Here is a 14,832-nt window from a genome sequence, read left to right as displayed (position 1 = left end):
TTGCCAATACACAAAACCAACAAGTTCAAATTATATTTAAGTTCTATCGTGGAATCAACTATACTATGAGGTCACTGTCATACAATGTAGAAATGTGGGTTCATTCCATGGGTTGGTAATTTCCTAATAATTTCTAGAAGTTGGTAACTTGGTACTAATGTTTGGGTGGAGGTTTCTTGAAGGAATTGCCACATTTAAACCCAATTCATTTTTGACTTCTTTCATATATGTTTGCTAAATGTAAGCTACAACCAGAGGATGGTTAGCTTAGCCTAGCCTAGCTTAGCACAAAGACTAGAATCCGCCATCCTCTCTGTCCAAAGGTAACTAAATCTGCCTTTTAGCAACTCTGAAGCTCGAACATGATATATCATTTGTTATATCCTAGCTAGCTGTTTCCCCCTTTTCCAGTCTTTATGCTATGCTAAGCTAACCGGTTGCTAGCTGTATCTTCAAATTTAACATACAGATCTGAGAGTGGTATGGATTTTCCAATCCAACAAAAGCAAGTAAATGCATTTCCCACAAATATCTGCTTTAATTCTACATTTCTGTCAACTGGTTTGTTTGCAGAGCGAGAAATGTTAAACAAAAAAATCACGTTTATCAGACTATTGTTTGGAGTTAATGAACTGGAAATGTATCAACCTTCTTGATTTTACCAAAAACTAGAACCTAAATACATACGAACTATGTGGGAACTATGTAGGAAACTCATGAATTGCAGATGAGTAAATTAAAGTGTGTGAGGTTGACATTTTTTCAACAGCTGGTGGAGTCATCTGTGTATCACCCTGCAGGATTTTGACTTAAAAACCTCACCTGCAATATGGAAGTGACTTGTGATTGAAATTGACGCTGGGGTCCGGCCAGGTCAGCAGCAACACCAAAGCTACCATGTAAACTGTGTTGATACATTTCACAAGAGCGTTTCCGTTGACTGAAATTGGAGTTGCCAAGTATCAAATACGTTAATGTACTTTAATAGTTGAATTACTTTGTTGCCTCACAAACATGTCACTCAAAGACAAGATCCTCACATGGGGAAGTGCCTTGACATTCAATTTTATGACATCTTTCTCATGGGCAACAGTTGTTTTCAGACTCATGCCGTAAGAGTCGTTACTGGAGCATTCGGCCAGGTTACTGGTAATTATCCGTCTCTTTGGCCAAATTATCACATGTTTTGTCTTGATTCCTTAGTCGTGACTACACTGGTCCATTTTGGTAGAGCTACCAAACACTATGGCGGAGGTTGATGACAACACGTCTTTATTTGCTAAAGACAAAAGAGATCAATGGATAGGGCCGTTTGATCTGAACTTCTCGACATCCCGTGTTCTTCACGGTGGCACTTCTACTTGGCTTAGAATAACTTAAATTTACAATGTGCAATTTGAGCTGATGGTTACACCGAGCAGATCAACCTCGAAACACAATCTAAGCCAATGGTTTGGAGTGATGCCTATACATGTTGTTTCTTCTGTTTACTATATGAAATGTGTTATTTTGCGCTGAGTTTACTGAAGAATACATTTAAGAAAAGAATAACAAAATAATGTGAATGTTTACAGTATTTGGTTTCGTTTTTTTTTTCTGCTACTCTCCAAGAAAATAATGACTTGTGGGCATTTTGATTAAGATAAAATAAAGCACAATAATTTTAGCGACTCAAGCATGATTTGATCACAAAACCACACGACACAACCATCAAGTACAACAAATCCAAATACTGTTGAGAGCCTTGGATCACGTAATCTCGTGGCAAGTATTAAAGGATTTGAATATATCAGCAGATAAATATATTGATTTGCAGGTAACATTAGCAAAATTACTCCATCATTGTGCATGTGTGTGTTCAGTAAACAATGTTGTTTGCCCTAAAATATTAGGGGCTTTCTCCATCAAACAAGCAGATCAGGTAAATCTAGATAAAGAAAATCACTATAATTCATATTGTACATGAGCTGAGATGAGTTAATGGATTTAAATATCCATTGAAATAGTTGCAATTTAGTAAGAAGCTTTGTGTCACAATTAAATGATACACAAGAGCTTCAGTGAAACACATACGGCATGTTGCACGCCTGAGCTTCACGTGTATGTAACAATATAGTTATTACACGACATTTTAGCCAAACGACACTTATCTAATGATATGTAGCGGTAAAGGATCGTTCAATCAATCAGCAATCAACGTAAATATACCGGTACCTAGAGGAAAGGGAAGAATTGTGTGTCATTCCTGGTTCTGCCAATAACATGAGCCTGTCCCTAGACAGATTAATATGCACACATCAGCATTCACTTTGATGTAATGAATATTCCACCAATAACATACACACACACACACACGCACTCCTTTCAGATCCTTAATTGCATTAGTATAATGTTCAAGACTCGCATAACCAGAGGAGACTGAAGCCAAATGAAAATCACTTATTTTTAATCAAATGGATTACATTTTTATTGGGGAATTAAATAAAACAATGCAATGTTGTGAGGGAAAAGCAAAACAACATTGTCCAAAGTGTTAAAACTACATATAAAAAAATGCAGATAAAAGAGAATGAGACAAGATTGACCACATATATTTGACATTTGACAAAAACAACTAATAACAATCGTAAAAGATTTTGGGGGGAGGGCATCGGGGAATTGACAATGAGCTCAAATCTATGAACAGGATATTTATTCAAACGGTAACCAGTGGCATCTTTGTATGGCGTGTTGTGTACCACAAAATACAAAGCTCCAATCTGTTGCAGAGAGACCACCTGGTCCAGGAATTTTGCTACTTGTCGGAGTGCAGTGCAGATTCAGCAGAACTAGAATACAAAAAAACACACAAAATGAACACTCAGATACTGGAATATTTCCATTAAACACTGATGATCCAGCCATACATAAATACCTGGGAGAAGTAAAAAGTCTAAGTCAACAAAACACTCCCATTTACATGACGTGCATTTTCTTTTTGTTAAATTAAAAACCACTGTGGTGAAATCCTACGTTGGTTTTTAATTTCTTTATTTTCCTACTCTCTAACATCACTTGGTGTTTGTAATGACGTTGCAGTGGTCAAATTTATGGTGTAAATGCATACACAGAGCGCAGCATTAACCCTTAATAGATGCATTATGTCAACTTCTGTAAATATCAGCATTTAACATATCTATATATTTAAACCAAAACAAGTACCGGTAGATGAGAAATGTAGAATGTCTGCGAGTTTAATGTAAATTGTAGTTTAATCTGTGAATTCTTCTCTGAATTAAATTGATGAATAATTAAGTCGATAAAATGTTTTAAAAATAGGACTGACTAAGAGTGCAAACCCTGTAAATAATCAATTAACAAATATCATATAAAACAGAAAAGCAGCAAATATTCTGCTTAATTAAATTCGTGAAAAGAAAAGGTAAATTGGTCATCAATTAGGTTGCAGATACATTGTCTTAAATAGACTGCTGAATCGATTCATTGTTTCAATTTGCAACGACATTCAGGCATCAACAGGCTGTTTGAAGGCTAAATAGCATTGAGTTGAGCACAGGTGGGACTTTTTAATCATAAAGGTGTGCAGGTGAAGTTTGCACGGAGAGAGAAGGACCAACTTGGCCACCGAAACAATATTGACGCTCGTATAATGTGCGGGGACACACACACAACTCGACCGATAAAACACAACGAGTCAGTCAGCTGACGGGTTTCACGACTGAGTCAACGAAGCCCCCGTTAAATAAACAACATACCTTCCATCGATTACCGCAATCATTGCAGAAGACAAACGTGGTCATTGGCTCATCAGCGCTGCGCGTTTGAACCTGGAAATGACAAACAAAGCATGCACAACCCATTTATTACAATATCAAACTGAACCAGCAGGGCTGCTGTCCAAACTGACCTGAATTCATGGAAAACTCAAACTTCAAGTTACTTCATGACAATGCAGTCACACAAAACATAAAACATGTAAATAGCACCGTGGTGACATTGATTACAACCACACCTGTAAACCAATGTCACCATCAGCCATAACGTCCTAATACGAAGCACAAGCGGCGATCGGTATACCTGTGTGTAGGTGCAGCACTTCCCCTTGCACTTTCCACAGGTGAATAGATCCGTCTGAGTTCCTCCAGTGGTGGACAGCTGGTGTTCCCTCACAGCCTCTTTGGTCAAATTCTTTCTCATTTCTCTCAGCTCATCACTGGCCATCTCCTACAGAAACAGAAGAGTCATTTATGATGCCTTTAAGTACATTGTTTATACATTTTACTGATGTGCACCGCGGGATAATATTATACCGACAGGGAAGCAAAACTTTAAGAAGAATCCGTGTTGGGATAACTATGCTCCGGAGTGTGTGCCAGTTCCAGGATGTCTAAGATAAAGCCACAAACAGCCCACGAACCTCTGCGCTCATCTTAGCCATCCTCTCGGGGGTTACACTCCCGCATAGCACAGTCCTCCTTAGATTAGGGTTCTTCATATCCTTCAAATTCGAGATTCGGCTCCGTATGCGATTCTTGTATTTCGGGTCTGTGTTCTTAAACTCTTGAAAGACAAGTGATGGCAGGTCAAGGAATACAATTTGGCAATTTTATTTTTTTTTATGCTTCATAATACAAATAATAAAAAAAAGTAGAGCCTTGAACTACATTGATAACTCCGACCTTTTAGGTGCGTTTGTGTTGAAACATTTAATGGATTAACTAGTTAACTGACTAAATTACAATCCATCAGAATTTCGGTAATTTAAATGCTCACATTCTCTGTTTGCAGCCTGTGAGGATTATGTATTTTTCAGTTTAATACTTTCGATCCGGTTGAACAGAAACGCATTTAAATTTGAATCATGTCAATACCGCGTACACCTTTAAGCAGAGGGTCTTTTCATTCAACATTCATTTGGACTCGTCTTGACAGCAATTATCTGATCTTAAAATCTTTCAGAAAACGAACAGCAGGAAGACTGCAATAGTCCCACTAAGGCCAGATATTTAAACGTACTTATCTAAAGCAGACTTGTAGTCAGCGCTTCAACTTTGGAATAATGAACTCATTCAAATCATTGACAGAAAGCGCTGAACAAAGCATAACAGAAGTTATCACAACAGCGTTAAGTGATGATTCATGACAGATTAACGTGTCACAATCATATCAGAGTTTCTATTGGTCCACCGCTAAAGAGGGCGGGAGTATATGCTTGTTTTAATGGAGCAACTGGTCCTCATTCTGTAGATGTACACTTTTTAATGACGCAGCACAATTTTATAATTATAGAAGGAATCTAAAAACTTTAACATCTGCTTTCCATTTCATATAAAGGATATCTTCCTCAATCTGTGCTCCAAGTTCATCACAATCAGCACCAATAGCAATATGATCATCTGAAAAAAAAGAAAAGTCAGAGGATGGACATGAAATGACAGTTACTTCAAATAAAGTCAAGAGTAACCAACCACAATAACAGACGTCCTATGTTGAAATGTGTTCATTATTGTAAGAACAGGATTACCTCCTGCTTGTAGAGCTTGGGCCAGCAGCTCTCTGCACTTGACCCTGATAGAGTCGGAGGTGGTGGGGGCACGAGGAAAGGTGTTGATCAATGAGTTGGTTGAAACGTCAGCAAGCTCACTCTTGCTGCTGGAGTTACTGCTCGAGCTGCTTTGGGAGCAAGTAAAATATATGAAAAAGTAGACAAATTGCATCTGCAGCCAAATGGCAAAAAAACAAACAAACGTGTCGACGCTCAGAAATGTTCCGCCACGTACAAAAGAAACAAAACATTATGTTCTTGTTACCTTTCTTCTTTTGCTTCTGGGCTTCCCTGCGAGGGAGAAACAGGCGTCGTTTGCTCTTTCCTCTTTTCGTCTGAAGGTTTGTCTCCACTGCCGGGCTCGTCTGGAGTACAAGTGGCAGAAATCAAGCAAGTAAGAAAACAACAGAAGAGAGCGACACTAGCGAAATAAAGTGTCAATACGTCCGTATGCTTGCCAGCTGAATAGCTCTACATTAAGAGAACAGTGAAAAAAAAAATCTTGGGCATACAAATCTCATAAGGGTATCAAATATGAACAACATCATGATATATTATTCCTATGTTACACAATAACTCAAACTTAAATGCCTGAAGTATGCCACCCAGTGTGGATGTCTTCACTGAAAGTGCTGGCTGCTGTTCATGTCTATGTGCTGCTGAACACCTCATTTACAACACTGTGGGTTGAGAATAGATAGGAAGGATTTGAAGGTACTCCAACAGGACACGTTTGTCAGCTGGTGTACCCAGAGCGCGATGTGTTACAATAAGCAAAGGATCCAAATTGGCTTGGACTTCATAAAGCCAATCAGTGACCAAAAATATTACGATTGGCTCCGATACCATCAAGCATAACAGCTTGGGACATGAAAAGATCTCTCCAGAAGTATGACATGTAACAACACAACTCACACGTGTTTAAGTAGAATTGAAAAGCAAATATTTACCCAAAAGCTTCTTCCATGATTTGATCAAGGCCTTGGCTAGGGATGTGACCTCGTCGTCTGTGCTCTGCTTGCGGATGGCGTTAACGGACATCCCGATTCTGGTAGACTGTGGAAAGACACTGTGTCAACGCTTCAGGGTTTGAGCACTAACTGTGAGCCTCAAGAAGAAATGCGCAAAGATACCTGAAGCAGCTCCAGAGTCATGGGGATACTTCGCAGCTCCTTCAATAAGTCCAAAGCCCCGGCCTGCAGAGGAGAGCGTGGTCAGATTTGGTTTCTTATGAATCTTGAGCTCACAGTAAAGTTATACCAGATTATTCTACCAGAGTTCTATTTGGTAACAGTGATACTTCAGATGAAAGTTGGACAACATTGTTGTTAACTAGTTATTGGTCTTGGTTTAAATAAAAGTAATGTATTTGGGGTGATGAGTAGCCAATTGACCGTTTTGATAACTGATTCATCGTTAGGGTGAATTTGCAAGCACAATTTAATAACATCAGCTTCTACTAGGGTCTCAAATGAACTTAAATTATATAACATTTAACAGTACTTGGACTTTTGGTGAGACATAAGAATACACTTAAATATACCACTTTGGGTTCTGTGACATTCTTAACATCGTAAAGACCAAATGATCGATTTTAATCGGAGCAATAATCGACAACGAATGTATTTATTAGTTGTGGCCCCATTCACGTTACATTACATGCAACTTAGTAACATTACATTTGCTTTGCGGCTAAAAGTTAACGTCAAGCGTTTCCAAAGTCCCAAAATCACAACAGAAATCGTGAGTATAACTATATTTCATATCGCGATATCTAACTGACGTTAACTACTTCATTTCGGTTATCTTAAAATGACAACATCCAGCATGCTATTGCGCTGTAGGGCACAAGGCTAGCTGCTATGTGGTTAGCTACTAGCAACACACAGAGCTGCCGTTCACATAAACAGACTTTAAAGCTAGCTGTTAGCCAGTTAGCCAAACTGCAGGTATGGTCACCGTGGAGCTCATTGTTTAGGGTAACCATGGAGTTAACTAGTGAAATGACACACTGGTACAGTCCTGAACTGGTTAGAGGATTAATTAGGTGGACAGCCTTCAGCTAAACCCATAAACAGCCCATTAGCGCCAACGTTAGCCACACATCAACATCAGCAGGCTGGAGGGAAGCATCCATTCTTCTCGGGACATCTCACCCCGTTTTTCTTCTGCGCCATTTTATCCATCTTCTTTGCTATTCTGATGATGTCCTCTTCCTCCTTTTTGCCCATGTTGAATGATCTGAAGATATCCAATAAAACGGGCGCAAATAGGAAAAGAAATCCGCGACAAAAGACACCACGCCAATGAAGTGAGAGCGGCGGCGTCTACTTGAGGGACCGGGGACCTCACACTGACCCTCCACCGCGGAGCAGACCTGAGTAGCCGATGCATGATGACTTCAGGGGGAGTTAATCGTTTCGGAACCCACGATTTTGAGCATTAAGTAGGCTATTCACCACCACTTATTTGTCAGACAAAGCCAAAGGGGACACATTGTCTGAGACTACCCAGATATACCTCAGTATTTCCCTCTAGTTCTGTACAAACAGCGGTCCTCCAGCTACCAAAACAAGGCCTGCATTCTGGCAATACCGCCATCCGTCGATAGATGGCGCCAAAGTGGCACTTTTATCTCTGCTTGGGTCAACAGTGGACTCTTGTTGCTGTAAACGTTTGTCGAAGTTCTCAAATAAATGTTTGGGTAGTCTCATGTTTTATAAGTAGTTCATCTGATGGAAAGGTTAAAATGTGCTGTCCTGAGCTGAAACGATATATTTATTAATCAATAAGTCGAGTGACCGAAAATGACATGGCTACAAGTTATTTTCGGCATTAATGCCTCAAATGTTATTTGTTTATGGTATTAAATGGAATTTCTTTGCGTTTGGGACTGTGATGGAATATTTTCACTTTTTTAAAATTATTGGATAGTTTACATGATGCGTTTATAATGCAAATAATAATTCATAGCAGGTTTGTCACAAACAAGGGCTCACAAGATACATCTGAGGGATCACAATTAACATTCAACAACTATTAAAAGGATAAGGAAGTATGCCATACATAATTGTTGGCAATGCTTCAAACATTCCTCTGATATTTCTCTTTTTTTCTTGTAAATTACCGGATTATTTTACCTGCAGTTTGAAAGATCTTTTTAAAGAATATTTAACAAGAATAAGTCAGTTGCAGGTACATAGGGTCTTAAAGTATATATTTTTTCCCCAAGCAGCATTTGACAGTAGTAACTGTATTATTCATTGTAATAAACCGTGAGTGAAAGAGCTTCAATCTTGCTAAGGGCCTTTTACGGGACTTATGGCTTTAGATGAAAGCACGGCTGTTGTGCAGATCAAACCTGTGAGCGAAGCCTCGACGATCGCACACGGTTGGGTCTTATACTGCAGTTATGTGGCACCGAGAGACTCGTTATTTTGGATCTTACTAATCCAAACAGATCAGCATGTGGCATTGCCACCTAGTGATTAAATGTTAGGCAATCACTGCAAATTATTTGAATCATTGAACTCACTAAAAAATGCAACGTGCTGCTAATTATAGTCAATAAAATATACAGTACAAAAAGGTAAACTAAAAATATGGTGCCAAATTCACATCATGTTTTATCAGTTTACAAGAGCTGGTAAAACACTGACAAAACTATTATGAAGCTTTCATTTCATGAATATCTCCACTTTAAATACATGATGTGTTGGAACTTCTGGATTCTGTTTTACCTAAACAGGCCTGTCCTTTAGTCAACCCCGACCAGACAGTCTCCATCTTCCAGGACAGTGCACATGCTAGTGGACGGTATTAGCAGCTTTTACTCTTTAAGAGGCAGTTTATAATTGGCACAGTGGTAACTGCAGTATAGTGACACAGCTCTCACCCCATGATGCAATGAAATCATTAGCCACTGAATAAAAGTCTACAACAGGTACAGACGTTGGATATACCGCTTTGGCCTTCCAAGTTTGGATACAAAGCTGCAGTATTTACACAATTATGGTCACATTTCTTGTTTATTACATCCACCAGGATATTCAACAGGTGCAAAAACGGATTCTGAAACGCGATGGTGGATTTCCATGACCTGCTGTGGGGTAGAAGTGCTCCGTTAAGACCTTATTCTGCCTCATGCTGTCAGCGAGTGCGCAACATGTTTAACCTAATCCCTATTAGGACAAGACTTCTCAAATCTGATTATGTAGGCTGCTTGCAAACGACAAAGAGTCCTAGCCGCCGGTGGTATCTGTTTGGAGCGGTAAAGATTTACTGATAGACTTTCACGTGGAGAGTTCATATATCTTTAGGAACCTTTTCCACCTTCGTCCTCATTCTTCAATTAATCTAACCCTCACCCTTTGACTGTATTCACTCAGCTTTCGCTCTTACTATTTTAGTACAAATAACAAGAGATAAATCTATGGATGATGATTAAAGAGGACTTTTTGAACATCATTTTCTTATTTTTAATGAGATGTAGAAGACACAGTTGCTGTTGTGTAAAACTGTCAGTTGACCAAATAAAATCTTTCAGGAAAAAAAAAAAAAAAAACTATATCGCCATCCGTTTGTCATTGAATGTCATTCTGATAAAAGTTCAGTCGGCTGTGCTACAGTTTGTCTGTGTTTACTTCATTTGTTATCTTGATATGCTGATTAAGTGTGAGCAAAGATTAAGCAAATTGGCCATGATGTTGCACGTCCCAAAATAGCCCTCCGACGCAGCTGAGAGGCTTTGACCAGCGCTCTGAGGAATAACGGAGGCACACTTTCTGTTTTAGCCGCCATTATTCAGGTGAAATGTGAGACATACGGTAAGTCTTGTTGATTTCATTTCTGTTGACATGTTTGCTCATTTCTTAAGTATCTACAGGGTGTAATTACTTGAATTAGTTTATATATTTGAGATGCTTATGACCTCTTTCTGAATCGGTCTACATCTAGACTTGTGTCGTTCACAGGAACAATTTTAACATAAATAATGTAGAACCTGTTGTAAAAAAACATTGACTATTTTCATTTTACTGTAGATTATTATACAAGTTATTGAACTTCTAAAACAAGCTAACCAACAGAGGCTCTGTGCCCTTATACAAGGTGTTATCCCCTTAATGTATGAATGATGCTCTTTTCTACCATGCAGTACATATACCTACTGAAATTATGACACTAATGTCAACAACACCTGTATATATGTATATTATTGCATCAATATAAATCTAAAAAATACATTCAGTTCTATATATTACATAGAAATATATGTACTGTATGCATATAGCTTAAGAATATTAATGTGCATTTAATGATTACAGTTACAATATCATGTGGATCCACATGACAGCGTTTCTTTAGTAAAGAGAATAATGTGCAGCTACGTTTTGCATGTCTAGTTCACTTTATTCCTAAAAGATGTGCTCATGTGGGTTTTCCATTTTGAGATGATGATAGAAAAATCTCTCATCAGTGTTCAACTGGATCTTGCCATTTTCATCAACATTGTTTTGAAAAATCACTACATTTGGAAACACGACTCCCTCCAAATAAATATAGAATGATTGTTAAGAGTTTAGGCCTGTATTTGGGCAGGCTGTCTCAGGCAACTTTTGTTAGATATAGCACCATGTCCCAGTAGAGAAGCATTTATTGTTACATAAATTGGCGTGCATTTTTATTTTGCCAAGAGGCGGTGTCAATGTAAAAGGGCTTCACAACCAGCACCTGAACACAGCAGAATTAGAAGAAAATAAGAACATACAGGCGGCTCTGTAGAGACAAGACACTGGCACACATTTATAGTGGGTCATATTGAGAGGGATTATTTTTGTATGAGACTATACATTGTTTTTTAAGAAAAATCCTGCATAATATACCTTTAAGGACCATTAATCATTTGTGTATGTATAATGTTTAATAGTGTTTTAATGTGCTGCATTTCAAGGAGAAGCTGAAAATACACAATAGAACACATGTTGACTTTATCAAATCAGAGAGAAAATAGAGTCATGTACAAACTGGACGAACTTTAACTCATGCATGGGTGTCGTTTACGATGTACACATGCTCGAGGCTCCAAAATCTGCATGATACTCAAAACATTTGGTGAGGCATCACTCCTTAAGCGAAATTTAGGATAATTTGATGATGACTGCAGTACCAAATGCACTCTAAAAAGCCCAACTTCAAATTTGTTGTACTAACACCTTTTTTAAAGTTGAGTCAACAAATCCCTTTGGAAACAGTTGAGCTAACTCAAAATGTCAACTCTACTAATAAGGAGTGCAGTCCACTGAAACTTTTAAGTCGAGAAAACTCAGCATAGTGGTTTGGGCATCTGCTGAGGTAACTAAGGCCACTGTGCATGGGTAGATTTTAGTAAATATATACATGTACATATATGTATGTATGTGTGTATATATATATATATATATACTATAATTATATATTTTAAATAATAAAATAAAATAAATAAAACATTATTTTCTTTAGCCCCTGTTAAGATACCATTATGTTTAAATACCTTATTTGTTTAGATTTTATTTGATTGACATTTACTTTTTATACCTAAATCTTATATGTGTAAGAATGTTCATGATCTGCTGAATGTCTGTTGACAATGTTCAATAAAGTTCAATCAAGAAAAAAAAAAAAAACCAACCGCCACAAATTCAGGAGAAGAAGAAGAAGAAGCAGCAGCAGTAGCAGCAGAAGAAGAAGAAGAAGAGAGGGAAAAAAAACGTCACTGCGCTACACCAGTGCCTTCGGTTAGAGATAACGTTAGCAAGTCCACGCTGGTCCACGTCAGCTCAAGTGTTGCTGCAGCATGCTGTCTACCTTGATCACAAATTAACAAGGTAAGGCTGTGTATGTTCTGGAGTGTGTTTGCTAACGGGCTGGTCAGCGAACATGTTCTTTTTTTAATGCAAAAGTTAACATTAAGAAGTTTACAATGTGACGGACCCCACCCTATTTTTCACGTGTTCATAATGTCATGTGTAATTTAACGATAATGACCCGCGGCTTGCGGTTTTGCATGGTCGAGTGAATTTGCACATATTAAAGTTAACGTCTGTACTAGCTAAAGCTACTACGTTGTATGCACGTGCACAATGTTATAGCGCCGTATGCTAACGTTACATTGGTTGGTTTCTGTTAGCTAGCTGACATGTTGCTGCAAAGTGCTTCGCCGTTCGTTAGTGTTGGTGGCGTTGAAACACGAGGGCTTTAGCATGCTAGTTTAAGTTACTCGCGCGCGTGTACCATTGAGGTGCACTCGATACCTTCCAGGTAATGAAGTAGGCATAAAGCAACACGCCGTTCTTTTGTGCACCCAATTTATTTGTGTTACTCGTAAGACTCCTTGACCTATGCTTTTCCTTCCCTGATGATACAAAACAAATATGCATGAATACTCATTTAAAAATACTCAGCAAAAGGGGGGATGAAGGTTCTGTTGCTTTTCGTGGTCACCCCCTTCCTTCCATCACTCATAGTATTGTTTGTCATTATGATAAAACCATTTTAATGACTTGCTCCTTTACACACTTAAGGTAAACATAGTTAGAGGTTAGTGGAATCATCTTTTACATTCTCAGTTCTCAGTGTACATTTAATAAATCATGGCAAACTGCTTTTCTGTTTTAGTAAAAGATGTACCATTACTCCTTGGCAATAAATATTTCCCATCTTTGAGCAACTTTGAAAATAAGGGGATGTGAAGCTGTTAGGTTTGCATGGAGTTTTGACAACTATGCACATTGTTAACATGTTCTTATCTTTCCTTCATAGGATTTGGATGCAAGTTTTTCCACCCCAGTCAAGATGTCCTCTGAAAGCATTACAGACATTACCAGGCGTGACTCTAACCACTCCCGTGCCTGTATACAGCCTGCACCTGAACTTTCAAGACAACTGGTGCGTTAAAATCCCACCTTTCAAGAGTACATAAACAGTCTGGTAAACCTAAAGTGCAGGTCACATTTTGTTGTGAATTGTGTGACTGTAAGGTCCTCTGTGCTCCAGAAAAATGCATAGGCCATCTCAGGGCTCATTTGAAGCAGCATGTGACTGTTGTCTATTCAAAAACTGTGAATTTACAAGTAATGTCCTTCAGTAGTCATGTAAGCCGGTAACAAATCCGGTAAGTACAAATCTTACAGTGTTAATTATTTTAGATAATCTGTAATATCTCCAACAACTCCAACTGATCTACCAGAAGCAGATGAAGAATTGCCTGCAGAGTGCAATGATCCACAGGCTACTGTTGGTTGTTCTGAAATAGAAAGCAGCATGTATCTAATGCCTTTGGACAATTGTACAATTGAACATAAACTTGCATCATTGTTTCTTTACATGCAAACTGTTTTGTGCAGAGTTCTACAGAATTACTCGAGTGGACCTGAAGAAGATCTTCCCGTCATCATTGGATGCACACTCATCGCAGCTTATTAAGCTGTACAGATCACGCTGCGGAACATTGGAAAGGACATGAGGATCCTTCTAGACACCTTTGATGAACAGGTAATCAATAAGTAGGAAGTGCATGTGGTATAGCAGGGGTCCTCAATTCGATTTGAACTGGGACCAAAAACTGGGGGACAGACGAGGGGCATTTTCACAATTATTTAGTCCGACACAAGACATCAATTATGAAACTATGCAAACCATAACATTGGAGCAGAGCATTTACCATCAGATCACCCTTTAATATTCCAGTTTGTCTTACAAAATAAATATGAAGACACGTTAATGTTCACAGGTGTATTGTATTGTTTGACTTAATTGACATTTCAAATTGGTGATTTCGGAGATGAAAAGCAAGAGAGCGTTACTGTGTTTTCACCCTTAAGCTGTGTCCAAAAACATGATGCCCATATATACAGTGGTAAAATATAGGTTAATTTAGTTAGTGAATACAGCCAACCTGAAATGCATGCGACAATGCTGGAAGTATTTTGCCAAATATGGTGCCAAATTCACATCATGTTTTATCAGTTTACAAGAGCTGGTAAAACACTGACAAAACTATTATGAAGGTTTCATTTTATGAATATCTCCACTTTAAATACATGATGTGTTGGAACTTCTGGATTCTGTTTTACCTAAACAGGCCTGTCCTTTAGTCAACCCCGACCAGACAGTCTCCATCTTCCAGGACAGTGCACATGCTAGTGGACGGTATTAGCAGCTTTTACTCTTTAAGAGGCAGTTTATAATTGGCACAGTGGTAACTGCAGTATAGTGACACAGCTCTCACCCCATGATGCAATGAAATCATT

The 14,832-nt window shown here is 38.4% G+C and overlaps 1 protein-coding gene and 1 long non-coding RNA gene across 3 annotated transcripts; one reads left to right on the top strand and one right to left on the bottom strand.

The window, feature by feature from the left end:
• Positions 1–2,448: 2,448 nt before the first annotated feature.
• tcea1 (transcription elongation factor A (SII), 1) lies at positions 2,449–7,870 on the bottom strand. Of its 2 annotated transcripts, none has more exons than XM_079284530.1 (10): positions 7,702–7,870; positions 6,679–6,741; positions 6,496–6,601; positions 5,811–5,910; positions 5,525–5,673; positions 5,340–5,396; positions 4,418–4,572; positions 4,078–4,224; positions 3,756–3,827; positions 2,449–2,828 (listed from the first exon to the last, which is right to left on the bottom strand). In XM_079284530.1, exons 1-10 carry the CDS (start codon positions 7,774–7,776, stop codon positions 2,820–2,822), a joined length of 933 nt encoding a protein of 310 aa, XP_079140656.1. In that variant the 5' UTR covers positions 7,777–7,870; the 3' UTR covers positions 2,449–2,819. The 2 variants fall into 2 exon arrangements, with proteins under 2 accessions (XP_079140656.1, XP_079140655.1); XM_079284529.1 differs by having other exon boundaries at positions 5,525–5,670; positions 7,702–7,793.
• A 4,415-nt stretch (positions 7,871–12,285) lies between these two features.
• Positions 12,286–14,059, top strand: LOC306789540. The gene is made up of 3 exons (XR_013772666.1): positions 12,286–12,408; positions 13,343–13,468; positions 13,927–14,059. It is a non-coding gene; the product is annotated as an uncharacterized lncRNA (long non-coding RNA).
• Positions 14,060–14,832: the final 773 nt, after the last annotated feature.

The sequence above is a fragment of the Melanostigma gelatinosum genome, assembly GCF_949748355.1.
Source record: "Melanostigma gelatinosum genome assembly, chromosome: 15".
NCBI lineage: Eukaryota > Metazoa > Chordata > Actinopteri > Perciformes > Zoarcidae > Melanostigma > Melanostigma gelatinosum.
The sequence above is the reverse complement of the archived record's forward strand: the minus strand, read 5'-3'. Positions and strand labels throughout refer to the sequence as shown.

Coding starts and splice junctions, on each gene's coding strand:
- tcea1 (XM_079284530.1), bottom strand. CDS start 7,776: ATGGGCAAAAAGGAGGAAGAGGACATCATCAGAATAGCAAAGAAGATG. Junction 5,911..6,495: donor ATCATGGAAGAAGCTTTTGG/GTAAATATTTGC, acceptor CTTGTACTCCAG/ACGAGCCCGGCAGTGGAGAC. Junction 4,225..4,417: donor TGGCTAAGATGAGCGCAGAG/GTTCGTGGGCTG, acceptor CTGTTTCTGTAG/GAGATGGCCAGTGATGAGCT.